Here is a 15,267-nt window from a genome sequence, read left to right as displayed (position 1 = left end):
TAACCCCCGTACCTCAAAATGAGACTGTATTTGAATACAGGGACTTTTAAGAGGTAATTAAGGTTAAATGAGGTCACCAGGTGGGCCCTAATCCGATCTAATTGGTATACTTACGAGAAGAGGAAATTTAGACACACAGAGTTATCAGGGATGTGCATGCCAGAAGGGCCAAGTAAAGACATAACAAAAAAGTGGTGGCCATCTGCAAGCCAAGGAGAGAGACCCGAAGAAAAACCAAACCTGCCAACATCTTGATTTGAGACTTCTAGTCTCCAGAACTTTGAGAAAATACATTTCTGTTGTTTAAGCCACCCAGTCTTGGTATTTTGTTATGGCAGTCCTCACAAACTAATAGAGCTGGTATATAGGTCCCATCACCATTAAATGGAATTTAAGAACACAATCAAGAGTAGTGCAGCATGCCACATGCAATGAAATGCTTGACCTACCATATTAACAACACTTTTTATTAATTTTTCATCCGATTTTCCAGGACAACTTTCTCTTATCTTTATAACAGGGACTTCCATTATTTTAATAGTCTGTGGAAAAGAGACTTACGTATAAGATTAAGAAAACTATAAAATTATTTAAGCACTGATAGAAGAAAAATAGCCTTTCCTAAAAAAAAATTTTTAAAAAACGGCTAAAATTCCATACCTTTAAAGCTTTTATAAGTTCTTCTTGTTTTCCAGCTTCCTGAACCAATATCATTCTCGTTTCAATTTGAGGCATTTCTTCTATTAAAATTAAAAATGTTTAAATATGTTTATCAGGTACTAATATCAAAACCAGCAGTTCCTAAAGGAGTTGATCCCATTTACAATTGCACCCAAAACCATAAGATACCTAGGAATATATCTAACCAAAGAGGCAAAGAATCAGTACTCAGAAAACTATAGAATACTCATGAGAGAAATTGAGGAAGACACAAAGAAATGGAAAAATGTTCCATGCTCATGGATTAGAAGAACAAATACTGTGAAAATGTCTATGCTACCTAGAGCTATCTACACATTTAATGCAATTACTATCAAAATTCCATCAATTTTTTTCAAAGAAATGGAAAAAATAATCCTAAAATTTTTATGTAACCAGAAAAGACCCCAAATAGCCAGAGGAATGTTGAAAAAGAAAACCATAGCTAGCAACATCACAATTCCAGACTTCAAGCTCTATTACAAAGCTGTAATCATCAAGACAGTACGGTACCGGCACAAAAACAGACACATAGATCACTGGAACAGAACAGAGAGCCCAGAAACAGACCCTCAACTCTACTGTCAACTAATCTTCGACAAAGCAGGAAAGAATGTCCAATGGAAAAAAGACAGTCTCTTCAACAAATGGTATTGGGAAAATTGGACAGCCACATGCAGAAGAATGAAACTGGACCATTTCCTTACACCACACACAACAATAGACTCAAAATGGATGAAAGACCTCAGTGTGAGAAAGGAATCCATCAAAATCCTTGAGGAGAACACAGGCAGCAATCTCTTCAACCTCAGCTGCAGCAACTTCTTCCTAGAAACATCGCCAAAGGCAAGGGAAGCAAGGGCAAAAATGAACTACTGGGACTTCATCAAGATCAAAAGCTTTTGCACAGCAAAGGAAACAGTCAACAAAACCAAAAGACAACTGACAGAATGGGAGAAGATATTTGAAAATGGCATATCAGATAAAGGGCTAATATCCAAAATCTATAAAGAACTTATCAAACTCAACACACAAAGAACAAATAATCTAACCAAAATGGATAGAAGACATGAACAGACATTTCTGCAAAGAAGACATCCAAATGGCCAACAGACACATGACAAAGTGCTCAACATCACTCAGTATCAGGGAAATACATATCAAAAGCACATTGACATACCACCTCATACCAGTCAGAATGGCTAAAATTAACAAGTCAGGAAACAACAGATGTTGGTGAGGATGTGGAGAAAGGGGAACCCTCCTACACTGTTGGTAGGAATGCAAGCTGGTACAGCCACTCTGGAAAAGAGTATAGAGGTTCCTCAAAAAGCTGAAAATAGAGCTACCCTATGAACCAGCAATTGCACTACTGGGTATTTATCCTAAAGATACAAATACAATGATCCAAAGGGGCACATACACTGCAATGTTTATAGCAGCAATGTCCACAACAACCTAACAAAGGAAAGGGCCCAGATGTCTATCAATAGATATACAATGGAACAGTGGAATACTATGCAGCCAAAAAAAGAGAAATCTTGCCTTTTGCAATGACGTGGATGGAACTAGAGGGTATTAAGCTAAGCGAAATAAGTCAATCAGAGAAAAGACAATTATCATATGATCTCACTGATACGAGGAATTTGAGAAACAAGACAGAGGATCATAGGGGAAGGGAAGGAAAAATTAAACAAGATGAAACCAGATAGGGAGACAAACCATAAGCGACTCTTACTCTCAGTAAACAAACAGGGTTGCTGGAGGGGAAGGGGGTGGAAAGGATGGGATAGCTGGGTGATGGACATTGTGAAGGGTATGTGCTATGGTGAGTTCTGTGAATTAATGAATCACAGATCTGTACCACTGAAATAAATAATATGTTATGTGTTAATTTAAAAAAAAAAAAAACAATTCCTATTCCCTGTTTTGGCTATATCTGGCATATTTTTCTGTCTTTGAGGAGATCATAACATTCACTAAAACTAAAACAACTTAATTCTCAGTTTATTTTTAAAATTTGGCCATCTATCACTTTAGAGAAAGAAAAAACAAATTGCCATGGAGTATACAGTACATTAATGAGTACTCCTCGTAACCAAAAAAAGCATTCACTATTTTGCAAAGCCATCCTCTTCAACAGCACATGCAACTTCAGGACAGACCCATTTATAAAGTGGTTAAGGGAAGAAGTGGCTTTTCACCTAACCAGTCATAACTGGATAAATTCTAACAATGTTGCAGCTGGACTGCCCTCATATATAGAAAAAGTAATATTCAAAAATAAGGTGCTTTCTCCTTCAAAGCTGGGAAGCATTAATCCAAACAATAATCAAAAATCTATACAGTATAAGTGGCTAAAATCAACACCACAAGAAATAACAGATGTTGGTGAGGATGTGGACAAAAGGAACCCTCTTGTGCAGTTAGTGGGAATGCAAACTGATACAGCCGCTGTGGAAAACAGTATGGAGGTTCTTCATAAAGTTAAAGATAGAGCTACCTTATGAGTCATCAACTGCACTACTGGGTATTTATTCAAATACAAGAATACTAATTCAAAGGGATACACACACCTGTATGTTTATAGCAGCTTTATCTACAATAGCCAAATTATGGAAGCCAAGTATATCCATCATCAATTGGTGAACAGATAAAGAAGATGTGGAATATAAATATAATTAAATATTACTCAGCCATAAAAAGAATGAAATGTTGCCATTTGCAACAACATGGATGGTGTTAGACGGTATAATGCCAAGAGAACTAAGTCAGTCAGAGAAAGACAAATACCATATAATTTCACTCGTGTGAAATTTAAGAAACAAAACAAGCAAAGTGAAAGAAATAAGAGAGAGAGACAAAGAAAAAACAGACTCTTAATTATAGAAAACAAACCGATGGGGGGGGGGGCAGTTTAAATATGTGATGAGCACAGGGTGATGTATGGAAGTACTGAATTACTATATTATACACCTGAAACTAATATAACACTATATATTAACTAACTGAATTGAAGTAAAAACTCTAAAAAATCTACAAAGTATAAAGAGATTGTCAACAAATATTTACTCATAACTACTGTAGCTTAACAGTATTATAGTTAAATTCTAAATTTCTAGTCAGAAAGTTTAGGATTAAAACAGTGATTTGCTGTTTTAAAGCTGATTAATAGGTTTACCTTCAACATATGAAGCAGATCCAATAAATACATTTTCCTTAGAAATTTCAGTAACTTTAGAATCAAAAATAGAGGAGTCTGCCAAGCTTGTCCTCCCAGTAGTAGATGTTAAGACACTATTGTCAGCCATTATTAGTACTCTTCTCTGTTGGCTGAAAAAAATAAAGATTGAATAAAAATACATGAGTATTGGACAAAAACATGCATTAGAGGCTCTACTTTTATATCTAGAATTTATAAAAAGCAGTCTTACTCATTTTTCTTAATACTGAACCAAAGAAATGTCATTCAACTTCTGAGCCTCAGTTTCCCCTTCTGTAAAATATACTACTACCTGACTGATAGGAATATAGTAAAACTAACAACGTATGAAAAGTACTCAGAACATTACCTGACATAATGAAAATTCAGAAGGTGGTCATAAATATTCTACCTCCTTCCTTCTCCATCCCTTTGCCTCAACCAATCCATTCTTCTTTTCCTATCTTCATTTACAATACTACCATCATCACTCAAATAATCCCTGTCAAAAACTAGATCTATCCTTACTCTCCCCTCTACTTTATTTGCCCTCCCCCAAATTCCTACCAATCCTATCTCAAGTATTCTGGAACCTCACTGGGTTACCTCTGATTGTTAATTTATTGCCAAAACAGCTTCAAATTTTAGAAAAAGGAGCTGAGACCTGGCCCCATTTCTCTATGCTCAATGCTACAATGGCCACTTGGTCAACTACAACAGCTCCAAACAACTTTATCATCCTAAAAACAAATGTGACCATATCACTTTCCTGCTTAAACTTCCATGAACACTCTTCCCTATATTGTCAAGTCCAAATTCACCATCAGGTGTAGGTGTACAGTTTCATCCTAGCCTACCTCTTCAACCTCATCTCCTGTTTAATTCCCACAGTCCACATATATCCTATGCTCCAGCCACAATGTATTTCTCAGCATTTTTCAATCACAGATCACGATTTACTCCATACACCTAGTTACACTGAATAGTACGCAATTCTCCACCTAGCACAACTTTCAACTCCCAACCCACTGCTTTTGACTCATTCTCTGCGGATGTCTCTGTATATCTCGTGAGAGACTGCTCTCTTATTTTTCTTATTTTCTCTCGTATTTTCTTATTTTCTCTCGTATTTTCTTATTAATTTACTATCATCTGTCCTTTAAAAGATTTAACAAGAAAATTACACATGGGGTAATGCCAATATGACTCTGGACATTTAAGGAAACCTTTTTTTTTTTTTTTTTTTTAAAGACTTCAGGACCTAAGAGTTGAAAAGCTAGGCAAACAGGAAATAAAAAGTTAAATGAATTTTCATCAATTCATATCAAGGGTATTATGTAAGCTTATTACCCTCAAGTTAATTTCCAGAATATTGGGCAAATATAAAGAGGAGGCCCTATCTTTATCTGGTACATGTCTGACCTACTTTAGCGTCCTACTTTTTTTACATTAATAAAATAAACAAATATCTTCCACCAGCTTTTTATCAAAGTAATGGTTTAAATAAACTATATGCTATAGAGAAATAGCATTTAGTAAGGTGTCATTAACATCATACCTAGATGTTGATGCTAAGTAGCATGAATATATACACATTAATAATATCCAAAGACCTAAGCATAACTGTTAGGCTCACACTTCAAAGCCAGGAAACCCAGCTTCCTGTCTCAACTCTGCGCTCAGTTTCCACATCTAAGAAGATAGCACAACTCAAATCCAGTTGTGATGAAAACTGAATATATGGCATCATAAAGGGGCAATTATTAACTTTCATAATATTCACAATGTGAACATGTTTAATTGTCTTACCATACATCCCTCGCAATCATTATTCTAAGGCTCTCCAAAGGAATGCCCCATTAGTTGTTAGTAACAGTCTCTACTTAGAATCAATGACAAATTCTATCCAGTCCTTATTTTTTTTAAGTCTCTTACACTTAAAAGTTCTCAGTAAGAAAGATTCTACAAAGGCTATCACTCAAAGTTCCCTTAAAAGAACCTTAAAAATAGTCAAGAGATAAACCAACATACTTTAAAGAATGAAGGAGGGAGATTTTAATAATCAAAAACGCCTTATGAGTTTACCTTTTCTCTTATACCTGTTTAAAGGCCATCAAAATAGGTAATTAAAAATTAAAACTGTGTCTGATAATATTGTGTGTATATGATCAATATATTGCTGAAATAGCTTCAAATTTTAGGAAAAAGAGAGTTGTATGGAAAGTTGATGACAACATCAGCACTCTGATTAAAAACGGAAATACACTCATTACTTTCTCACATTCATGTATTCTGTAAACTTGTATAAGAGGATTAGTGCTCATAAACCAATACAGCTTATTTCTCATCCAAGAACATAATCAAGCAGCTTTTGACCAAATAACTACAACACATGCCTCTTTTCATTCCAAAGAGAAATCTGTCACTTAAACAAATACCACTTTAGGTTTCCTTTTGCTTATTTTTTTAGATAATCATTTTTCAGGAGAGCTAAATGAAATACTGGATATGATGGTGGTGTTACTGACAACAATAACATTAGTGCTAACATTAAAAACATTATGTTAATACTTAACGCTTAATATGTGACATTGTTCTAAGTCATTTACTTGTATTAATCTTTGAAACCATCCTAAGGGGCAGGTACTATTACGGTCTCCATGTCATAAAGAAGCCTAGAAAAGAGAGGTCAAGTAACCATCCAAGTCAGTAAAACAGGGATTCAAACCCGGACTGATTCCAGAGGCTCCAGTTTTAACCACAAAGCCAAATAAATCTGTACCCTGAAGGAAGGCGCAAGCGGGCGGGGGTGGGGGGGGGGTTAGGCGGAGGCCGGAATGGGCTGGCGTTTTTAAAAACTAAAAAGTCTACTTCCTACACAGAAGGCACCAAGAAGAATCCTAGAGCGAAACCACTAAGCACTCTAAGATAAGCCCCCAAAGGCAGCAGCGTGGGCAGCCAGAACCGCAGGGACAAGGCGGCTTGTCGAGACCACTCTTCCCAACTCCCTCCCTTCACCCAGACCTTCTTCCGGAAGAAATATCTCACCAGGTGAGGGATGAAGATGCCCAACGACCAGGACTTCGGGATCCCACTACGCGTCACTGCTTAGCTGTCGGGAGCGCAGTGAGGGAGTTTCCAGAGCCAGGAAGCCTGAGCAGGGGTGCTTCGGAATTCGCGGTCATCGGGGTGGGGCAGTCCGACAAGAAAAGGAGCCCAATGCTCCGGGGACGTTGGCCCACTCCCACCTCCCCAACCCACATCCACAAAGTCCTCACCACTCTCAAATAAACGCCTCGGAAGTCCACCTGTTCAAGCACTGATTTCCCCTTACTGGTACCGCCATTCCTCGCGGGTGTCAGCCACAACCAATTCAAAAAATGAGCCTCCTTCTCTAAAAGCCATGCCGATTGGCGCGTGATGTCAACCTCCTTCCTATAGGCTGCGGTCTCCAGAGGGGCGGTGATTGGCCACTGCTCTCCGCACCCTCCCCTCAGGCGCCGATGGATTGGCTCTGCGTGTGTTTCAAATAAACCTAACGGCTCGCACGTCGGAACGTCAGGAGTTGGTAGAGAAGTACCCGGATGTGACCCGGAGGCAGTAGCGATAGTCCCTCGTTGTGGCAGGTGTGTCTGTGGCTACCGCTTGTTTACTCAATAAACTTCCCATTTCCTGAGTCAAGTTTGAGTGGATTTCTCAGCCCCGCCAGCTTTTTTTTTTTTTTTTTTTTTTTTTTTTTTAGCGTCATTAAATCCTTCAAATCCGTGCTCCCACGGTTGAATTTTTCTTCACTGCTTGCTGGAAGCTGGAAGATTTTCCTGCCTGCGTACTTTCTGCTTTAGGAATGTTATTTAAATTTGGCTTTAGAGGCTTTGACTTTGGTGGTTGTGTTGGCCTGGAGGGGCCCTGGACAGGGGAACTCGTGGCTCTCCTGGTGGACTTCAAATCAGCAGCCGCTTATTTAAATTCTAATGTATGTAAGCACTGCTCCGGTCTGGGGAATTTCACCGATAATTAGAATAAATTATTAGTGTTTCCGCGGACTTTTTTTTTTTTTCTAATATAAGTTTACATTTGAATAAATGTAAAAATAGGTCAGGAGTTTCTAGAATCTCTTGGAGCCAAAGTAAATTGTTTCCTGCTGCCTCCTGCGGCCACCGTGAGATCTTTTCTTTCCTGTAAAGTCTAGCCAAGAATTTATCCTTTGTCCTGTAATTACTAAAGCTATGGTGAAAACAATCTTTTATTTTCTTCAATTTTTAAACATAATGCCCTATAACATGATATCTTAAAAATACTTCTCCCCCCAGGTAGGTTTTGCATAGTTCCCAACTAAGCGCTGATTTAAGTAAAAGAAGGGAATTCCGTTGCCCAAACTTAAATCCCAGTAAGAGAAGGAAAACTTGTACATTTGCAGTGGAACACTTCCAACCATGTCACACAGGTGAGAATTTACAAGTTTTTCTAATTTTGTCAAGCCACCTTAGGATGACTGGAAAGTGTGTAATGTAATCCAAAAAATGAGTGACACAGTCTGGTATTATTGGTCTCCCTGTTTATAACTGAAGAATATTTGCAGTCTGCCTTTCATTATAATGCTGTGATAACCGTTAAGGCAAATGAAAAGAAAAATAGTCATTGAAATTTCACTTTGGAATGTGCTTGCATACTTAAACCAGGGTGTGCCCAGCATTCCAAAAATTCTCACCAAGAAAACATACTAAGCTACTGAAGAGAGCAGCCTATTTCCTCTGTGCACTGCTCTGTTAAAGGTGCTTTGCACCCAAATCTAATGACCATGCCGTATCACCACACAAAATGTATGCTAGCCTAGCAAAAGCTATACTTGATTTCTTTTAGGGGATATATGGCAATTTGACTAACAGACAATACAATCTTCTATTTCATAACCATGTAATAACCTCCTTTTACATTTCCTATCCATGTGACCTCAAGCAAGTTAGTTAACCTCTCTATGCCTCAGTTTGCCCTTCTATAAAACGGTCGAATAGTACTTCATAGTTTTGTTGTGAGGATTTAATTGATGTAATAAAAACGGGTGCCTGGCAGGTTCAGTCTGTAGATCTTAGGGTTGTGAGTCAAGGCCTCACAGTGGGCATGGAGCTATACTCACACACACACACACACACACACATATATTTTTAACATTTATATATATATATATATATTTACACATATATATGTAAAACATTATATATTTAAATTATATATATTTAAAACATATATATTTATAACATATTTAATATATATTTATATTTTTATAATTACATATATTTAAAACATATTCTGGCATATGGTAAACATGCAAGAGAATGTTAGCTGTTAAAACTATTACTACTTTTACTACTATTGTTATCTCAACTAAGGGGCCCTATAAATTGCCTGATTATCTTCTCACCCCTGACCCCAAGAGCACTGGCACCTATGCCTCCCTTTGCCCTGCCCTACCCCAGCCACAAACTAGCCCCTCTCCAAACAAGCTCCAAGCTTGATACAGCCAAGACCTTCATTGCTTTCTTTCCCTACCAGAGGGAGGACAATTTTTCTTTTATACCAATCTATTCTTCCTTTTCTCCTTTAAGGAAATCCTGCTGTGCTCAAGCTGTCTCCTCTTGTTTCAAGACATAGCTCCCTTGCTGCTGCCCTTGACCAGGCTTTTGTCCCCTTCCAAGGCAGGTCCTAGCTAAGATTCTTTATGTTAAATGTTAGCCTCTTTCTCCAGGCCCCTTCACTGGAAATACAGTTATTAAATTTATGTCAGCCTCTGTTTGTGTGGGGTAGACAGGTAAATCAAAATAAGGAGAAACTTGAAAGAATAAACCATTAAACAATTCTTATATATCACCCACAACTCCTAGGATACCAAATGAACAGGTTTCAGATACCAAATACTAATTAACTGAATTTAAATGCTTCGTAGTGTATGACACATAGTAGTGTATGACATATTTTCCCCCAAGCAATAAAACGATATCTAAAGATGGGGGATAAAAATTTTGAAGGTAAGAGAAAATGAAATGTGAAAGAACTACTGAGATTCTTCCTTTGGAGGATTATCTTTCCCACCTCCATCTCCAAACTGGGTGACTCTCTTTCTTGACCTCCATAGCCTTATTCCTCTTCTAGTTTATTCCCTCTTATTCATATTTCCTCTTTTTCCTCCATTCCCGCACCCTCCATCTCCTTCTTTCAAATTCTTCAGAGCAGCAGAGAATGGGGAATTAGGAAAGTTAATTTTGAGTTACAGGATATCTTTCCCACCTCATACTCACCCTAATAAGAACTAGTATATCTGAAAAATTATTAAATCTGTTGCAATAAATGGGCAATATCTGTTGTAGTGGACTTTGATTTTATTACCTAAAGCTGTAATGAAATATATTACAATTTCTAGATTTTATTTTAAAAATGTGAAATGTTGGGATACCTGGGTGGCTCTGCCATCTGCCAACCCATCTGCCTTGGGTTCCAGTCAGGATCTCAGGGTCCTGGGATCAAGCCCTCCATCATTGGCTCCTCACGCTCCCTGCTCAGCAAGGAGGCTGCTTCTCCCTCTCCCTCTGGCTCCCCCCTCCCTGCCCCTGCCCTTCTCATGCTTACTGGCTCTCTCTCTCTCTCTCAAATAAGTAAAATCTTTAAAAATTTTTTAAAAATAAAGTGCTTTCATGTGGAGTGACAAAAAAATTTTTAAGTGTGAAATGTTATCAACCAATAATTCTATTTTATAGTAAATTTAAATACTTCATCATAGGATTGAATGTTTTACTGTAACTAAATATTAACATTGTGATGTCACAAATTTCATGAAATTGTTTTTCTCCTTCTAGCACCATCCTTACCTCCTCAAAGTATTTTTGAAGTCTGTACCTATATATAATGCCACACGAGATACAAAGATTCAGTCCCTCTAAGAATTTATCACTTAAGGTATTTATTTCAAAAATTTTAATGATTAGCCTTGGAATTCTGTCCTTTCTTGAAATTAATAACATTTTCCAATGGAAATGTCATATATCCAAGTAGGTTATAATGCAGCATCTTTTAAGCTGTCATCTCTGCCTATAAAAAAGCTTTAGAAATTACAATCACAGGAGCCAGAAGAAGCCATTTTAGATACCTCAATAACCAGTAATTAGGATATGAATTGTATCTTTATTCATATGAATCATTAGGCCATAAATCACTTACCATAGATTTCCAAGGCTATACAAATTTAGCACTTAAAATTTCACTTGGACAAAGAGAATTAGCTTTGCTTGATGGAGCAAGAGGTTTCCAAATATGGAATATGATGAGGCCATTATTTCAAATTATGTAATTTGATTAAAAAAATTTTAGATGTGGAAAAAAGTCTCAGCTCGTTAGTTTCATTTCTTATTTTACAGAAGAATTTTACCAAGGCCAGCACCATAGAAGTTATATTCCTTACCCAAGGTCAGGTAACTAGTTAGTGACAAAATCAACATCAAATGTTTTATTTTCATTAAGCTATTCTGTCTTTATTAAAATATTAGTGTTTATATTTTACATCATACTTGTAAAAGTGCCAATATCTTTATTTATAATCCATATATATATATATATATATGTGTGTGTGTGTATTTTTTTTTAACCTTTAAAATACCTTAAGATACTTTCAATTACATAAGAGCCTCGTTGGTCTTGTTATGTATGTATCTTCAGTACCTAGCAACAGTTCCTGGCATACATTAGGTGTTTCATAAATACATTGTAATTGATCCCTAAGAATAAACATTGCTCTCTAATCCATCCTCCCACCTGCATTCAGAGTGACATTATGCAAATACAAACTCATCTTAGCACCACCTCTTTAAAACACTTCAGTCCTACTAGGCCTGCATGGTCTGACCTCTACCTACATTTCCAGCTTCAACTTACACCATGTTCACTTTCTCTGAGTTCTATACCACCTTTTCTTCTCAAGGTTTTTTGCACCTGCTCTTCTCTCTACCAATCCTTCTGATCCCCATTCCTTCAATCTTATTTTATAATCTTATCTCTTATTTTTACTTTTATCTAACCCATTATTTATGACAATTTTTCAGGAAAAATTCAGTGGCATATTTCCAAAATTAATACATTTACATCAAAGATAAAATAATTTGCATCTTTGACATTCAAGTACATTACCCAAGAATTGAATGATTTTTATACCACAGCCAATCCACTTATGAGTAGAAGAGTGTTAATGCTAATGGTTCTGATCTAATTCATGTATAGTTGAATAGTTTATGAGCATAGGCAATTATCCATATCAAGAACTCTGCAGTTAAGTTTTGCCAGCAACTTCATCTTGGTAGAGTAGTGTTTGCCATGACAATAATTTGAATACTTTGATTGTACCTAGTAGTATTTTTGTTGCTACTGTTCAAATGAATGGAAAAAAATGGAATTGTTAATACAGGTGAAATAAAAATGGAAACCAGGTCATCCAAAAACGGTAAATATTTCACCTCAATTTTATGGTCATTTGCAATAAGCAGTTTAACTGTGGGTTTAATAATGAAGGGAAAATTACATGTAAGAAGGGCACCTGGGTGGTTCAATCAGTTAAGCGTATGCCTTAGGCTCAGGTCATGATCCCAGAGTCCCTGAATCAAGTCCAACATCAGGCTCCGTACTTATCAGGGAGTCTGCTTCTCCCTCTGCCTCCCGTCTCTTGATCAATCTCTGTCTCTATCAAATAAATAAAATCTTTTTTAAAAAATTACATGTAAAAAATAACAAGTTTATTGGGAAAATTATTTAAAAAGTGAGATTTTAAATGATATTTAAGTGCACAATGCAACTATATATAAATACTATGTATAGAAAAAAATTAACTATGAAGAAATACAAAAAATGTTCTTAGTGTTTGTATCTAGCCAATAGCATTTGAGATTATTTCTCCCTCTACTTTCCTTTTTTTTTTTTTTTTGTAATTTTCAAACTTTTATCATCATGTTTTAGTGAACAGTTGTTTTCCTGGCTGTTCAACATTTAACCCTTCCTTCCTAATAATAGTCTGATTTCCCTTTTGAGAAGTCCCTCATGGGAATATGGTTTTAGTGAGAGGTACTGCTTCTTTGTTACCACAGATATGAATGGGGACACATTCTTCCCATGATTAAAGCTCTGCCAATCAGATGCTCTCTTCATCTCTTCATAGGACTTTGAATGTTTAGCATGTGATAAAGCAATGGAAAGCAGTTAGGATCATATGTATTCTGATAGCAACAGCAGTATGCAGACTGGAGTCTTTGAGTCCAATAATCTCTGCTGGTGTTTCCACTACATACTCCTCCTCCTCTCTAGCTCTTGCCCATTTCCCAAGGTTGATCCTTACACTGATTCTGCAAAAAAAATAAAAAATAAAAAATAAATAAATCTTTTTTTTTTCCTTCAAGATAGAATTGATTTCTATTGCCTGTGACCAAGAGTGCTAAGATGTGTTGCGCTTTTACAAATACAGATCTTGTTGGCTCTACCTTCAGAATACATACAGAAGCCTACAAGTTCTTAGCCCCTCCATTACCCTTTTGTAGGCTACTATCTTCCCTTACCTGAATTATTGCAGTAGCTACTAACTCATCTCCTCAGTTTCACCCTTAGAACCTCCACTGTCTATTCTCAGTAAAGCTGCTGGAGCATGCCTTTTAAATCAGAAGTCAGATCTTGTCACTATGCTCAAAAGCCTTTCATGGCTTCCCATTTCTTCCATTCTAAAACCAGTGTTCTCACAATAGACTTTATGGCCCCAGCACAATCCTTACCGACATCATCACCTCTCCCCTGCACAGTTTTACTCACCTGTAGCCACCCCAGCCTCTTTGCTGCTCCTCGTGTCAGGAGCACGTGGAAGGCATGCTCCTGAGTCAGGCTGTTTCCTCTGCTTTTATGTTCTTTCCTCATACATGCATGACTTTTTTCCTCTTTTCTTTCAATTCTTCTTCAAATGCACTGTCTCAATCAGCCTAGGTGGCTACCCCAACCAGAACTGTAGCCCCTTCCCAAACACCTCTGGTCCCCTTTGCCTTGCTTTTTTTTTTTTTTTAATTTCATAGCCATTATTACCGGCAGTTATGTCATTGCTTATTGTCTGTCTCTCTATACTAGCATGTGAGCTCCACGAAAGCAGAGCGTCTTGTCTGTTTCATTCCCTGGTATATTTCCAGTAACCAGGTCACTACCCGCTACATAATAGGTACCCAATTTTTTTTTTTAATAAGGATAAGCAAAAGAAGAAATGAGGACTAAAAAATGAAAATGCGGAAGGGAAGAAAGATTTCAAAATTTCTAAATATTATCTACATGTTATAATGACAATTTAGTCATTTATTAACTGTTTTCAAGCTTTTTAAGTTTTCATTTGAATTCCAGTTGGTTAACATACCAGTGTAATATTAGTTTCAGGTGTATAACTTAGTGATTCAACACTTCCATACATCACTTGGTACTCATCGTGACAAATGCTCTCTGTAATTGTCATCACCTATGTCTCCCATTCCCCCAACAATCTTCCCTGTGGTAACCATCAATTTGTTCTCTATAGTTAAGTTTTCAAGCTTTTTGAGTATTTCTTCAATGAAACATCACAATGAACTCCCATATACAAAACATATAAAAGCCAAGCTGAATTGAAATAAGGAATAAGGGCACCTGGGTGACTCAGTCTGTGAAGTGGCTGACTCTTGGCTTATGCTGAGACAGTGATCTCATGAGTGGTGAGATCAAGCTCCTTGTCTTGCTCCCGCTTTGGGCTCTGCGTTCAGTGAGGAGTCTGCTTGAGTTTCTTTCTGTCTCTTCCTCTGCCTCTGCCCCTCCCCCTGCTCACTCACTCTCTCTCTCTCAAATAAATAAATAAATCTTGAAAAAAAAAAAAAAAGTTAAACATATGACTGCATAAGACCCAGCAATCCCATTCCTACACGTAAGAATCTTTGAGGAAATACTCATGATTGCTAAAAACTGGAAAAAAAATTAAATGTGTCTCATTAGTGAATGCATAAACAGATAGTGGTACATCCCAAATATGGAATACTACTCAGCAATTTCCATGTAACAAAAAGGATGATTCTCAGATGCATTATGTTAAGTAAAATAAACCAGAAACAAAAAGCTACATGTTTTATTATTCTATTTATATGGCATTCTGAAAAAGACAAAGATGGGGACAAAAAACAGATTGGTGATTGACAGAAGCTGAGGCTGAAGAGACAGTTTTAGTACAGAATGACACAAGAAAACTTTTGGGAATGGTGGAAGTACTCATTTTTTATTGTGGTTATAGCTACACAAATGTATACCTTTGTCAAAACTCATGAATTTTACCTTTTGTAAGTAAT

At 36.9% G+C, this 15,267-nt stretch overlaps 1 protein-coding gene across 1 annotated transcript in view; it reads right to left on the bottom strand.

The window, feature by feature from the left end:
- Positions 1–7,339, bottom strand: part of ECT2 (epithelial cell transforming 2) — a 63,238-nt gene extending 55,899 nt beyond the window's left edge. The window contains 4 exon segments of the mRNA XM_047730645.1: positions 450–542; positions 661–740; positions 3,881–4,032; positions 7,180–7,339. Of these exon segments, the coding sequence (XP_047586601.1) occupies positions 450–542; positions 661–740; positions 3,881–4,010 (303 nt within the window). The 5' untranslated portion in view covers positions 4,011–4,032; positions 7,180–7,339.
- Between the last annotated feature and the right edge of the window lie 7,928 nt (positions 7,340–15,267).

Source organism: Lutra lutra, chromosome 1 (assembly GCF_902655055.1).
Source record: "Lutra lutra chromosome 1, mLutLut1.2, whole genome shotgun sequence".
Lineage (NCBI taxonomy): Eukaryota > Metazoa > Chordata > Mammalia > Carnivora > Mustelidae > Lutra > Lutra lutra.
The sequence above is the reverse complement of the archived record's forward strand: the minus strand, read 5'-3'. Positions and strand labels throughout refer to the sequence as shown.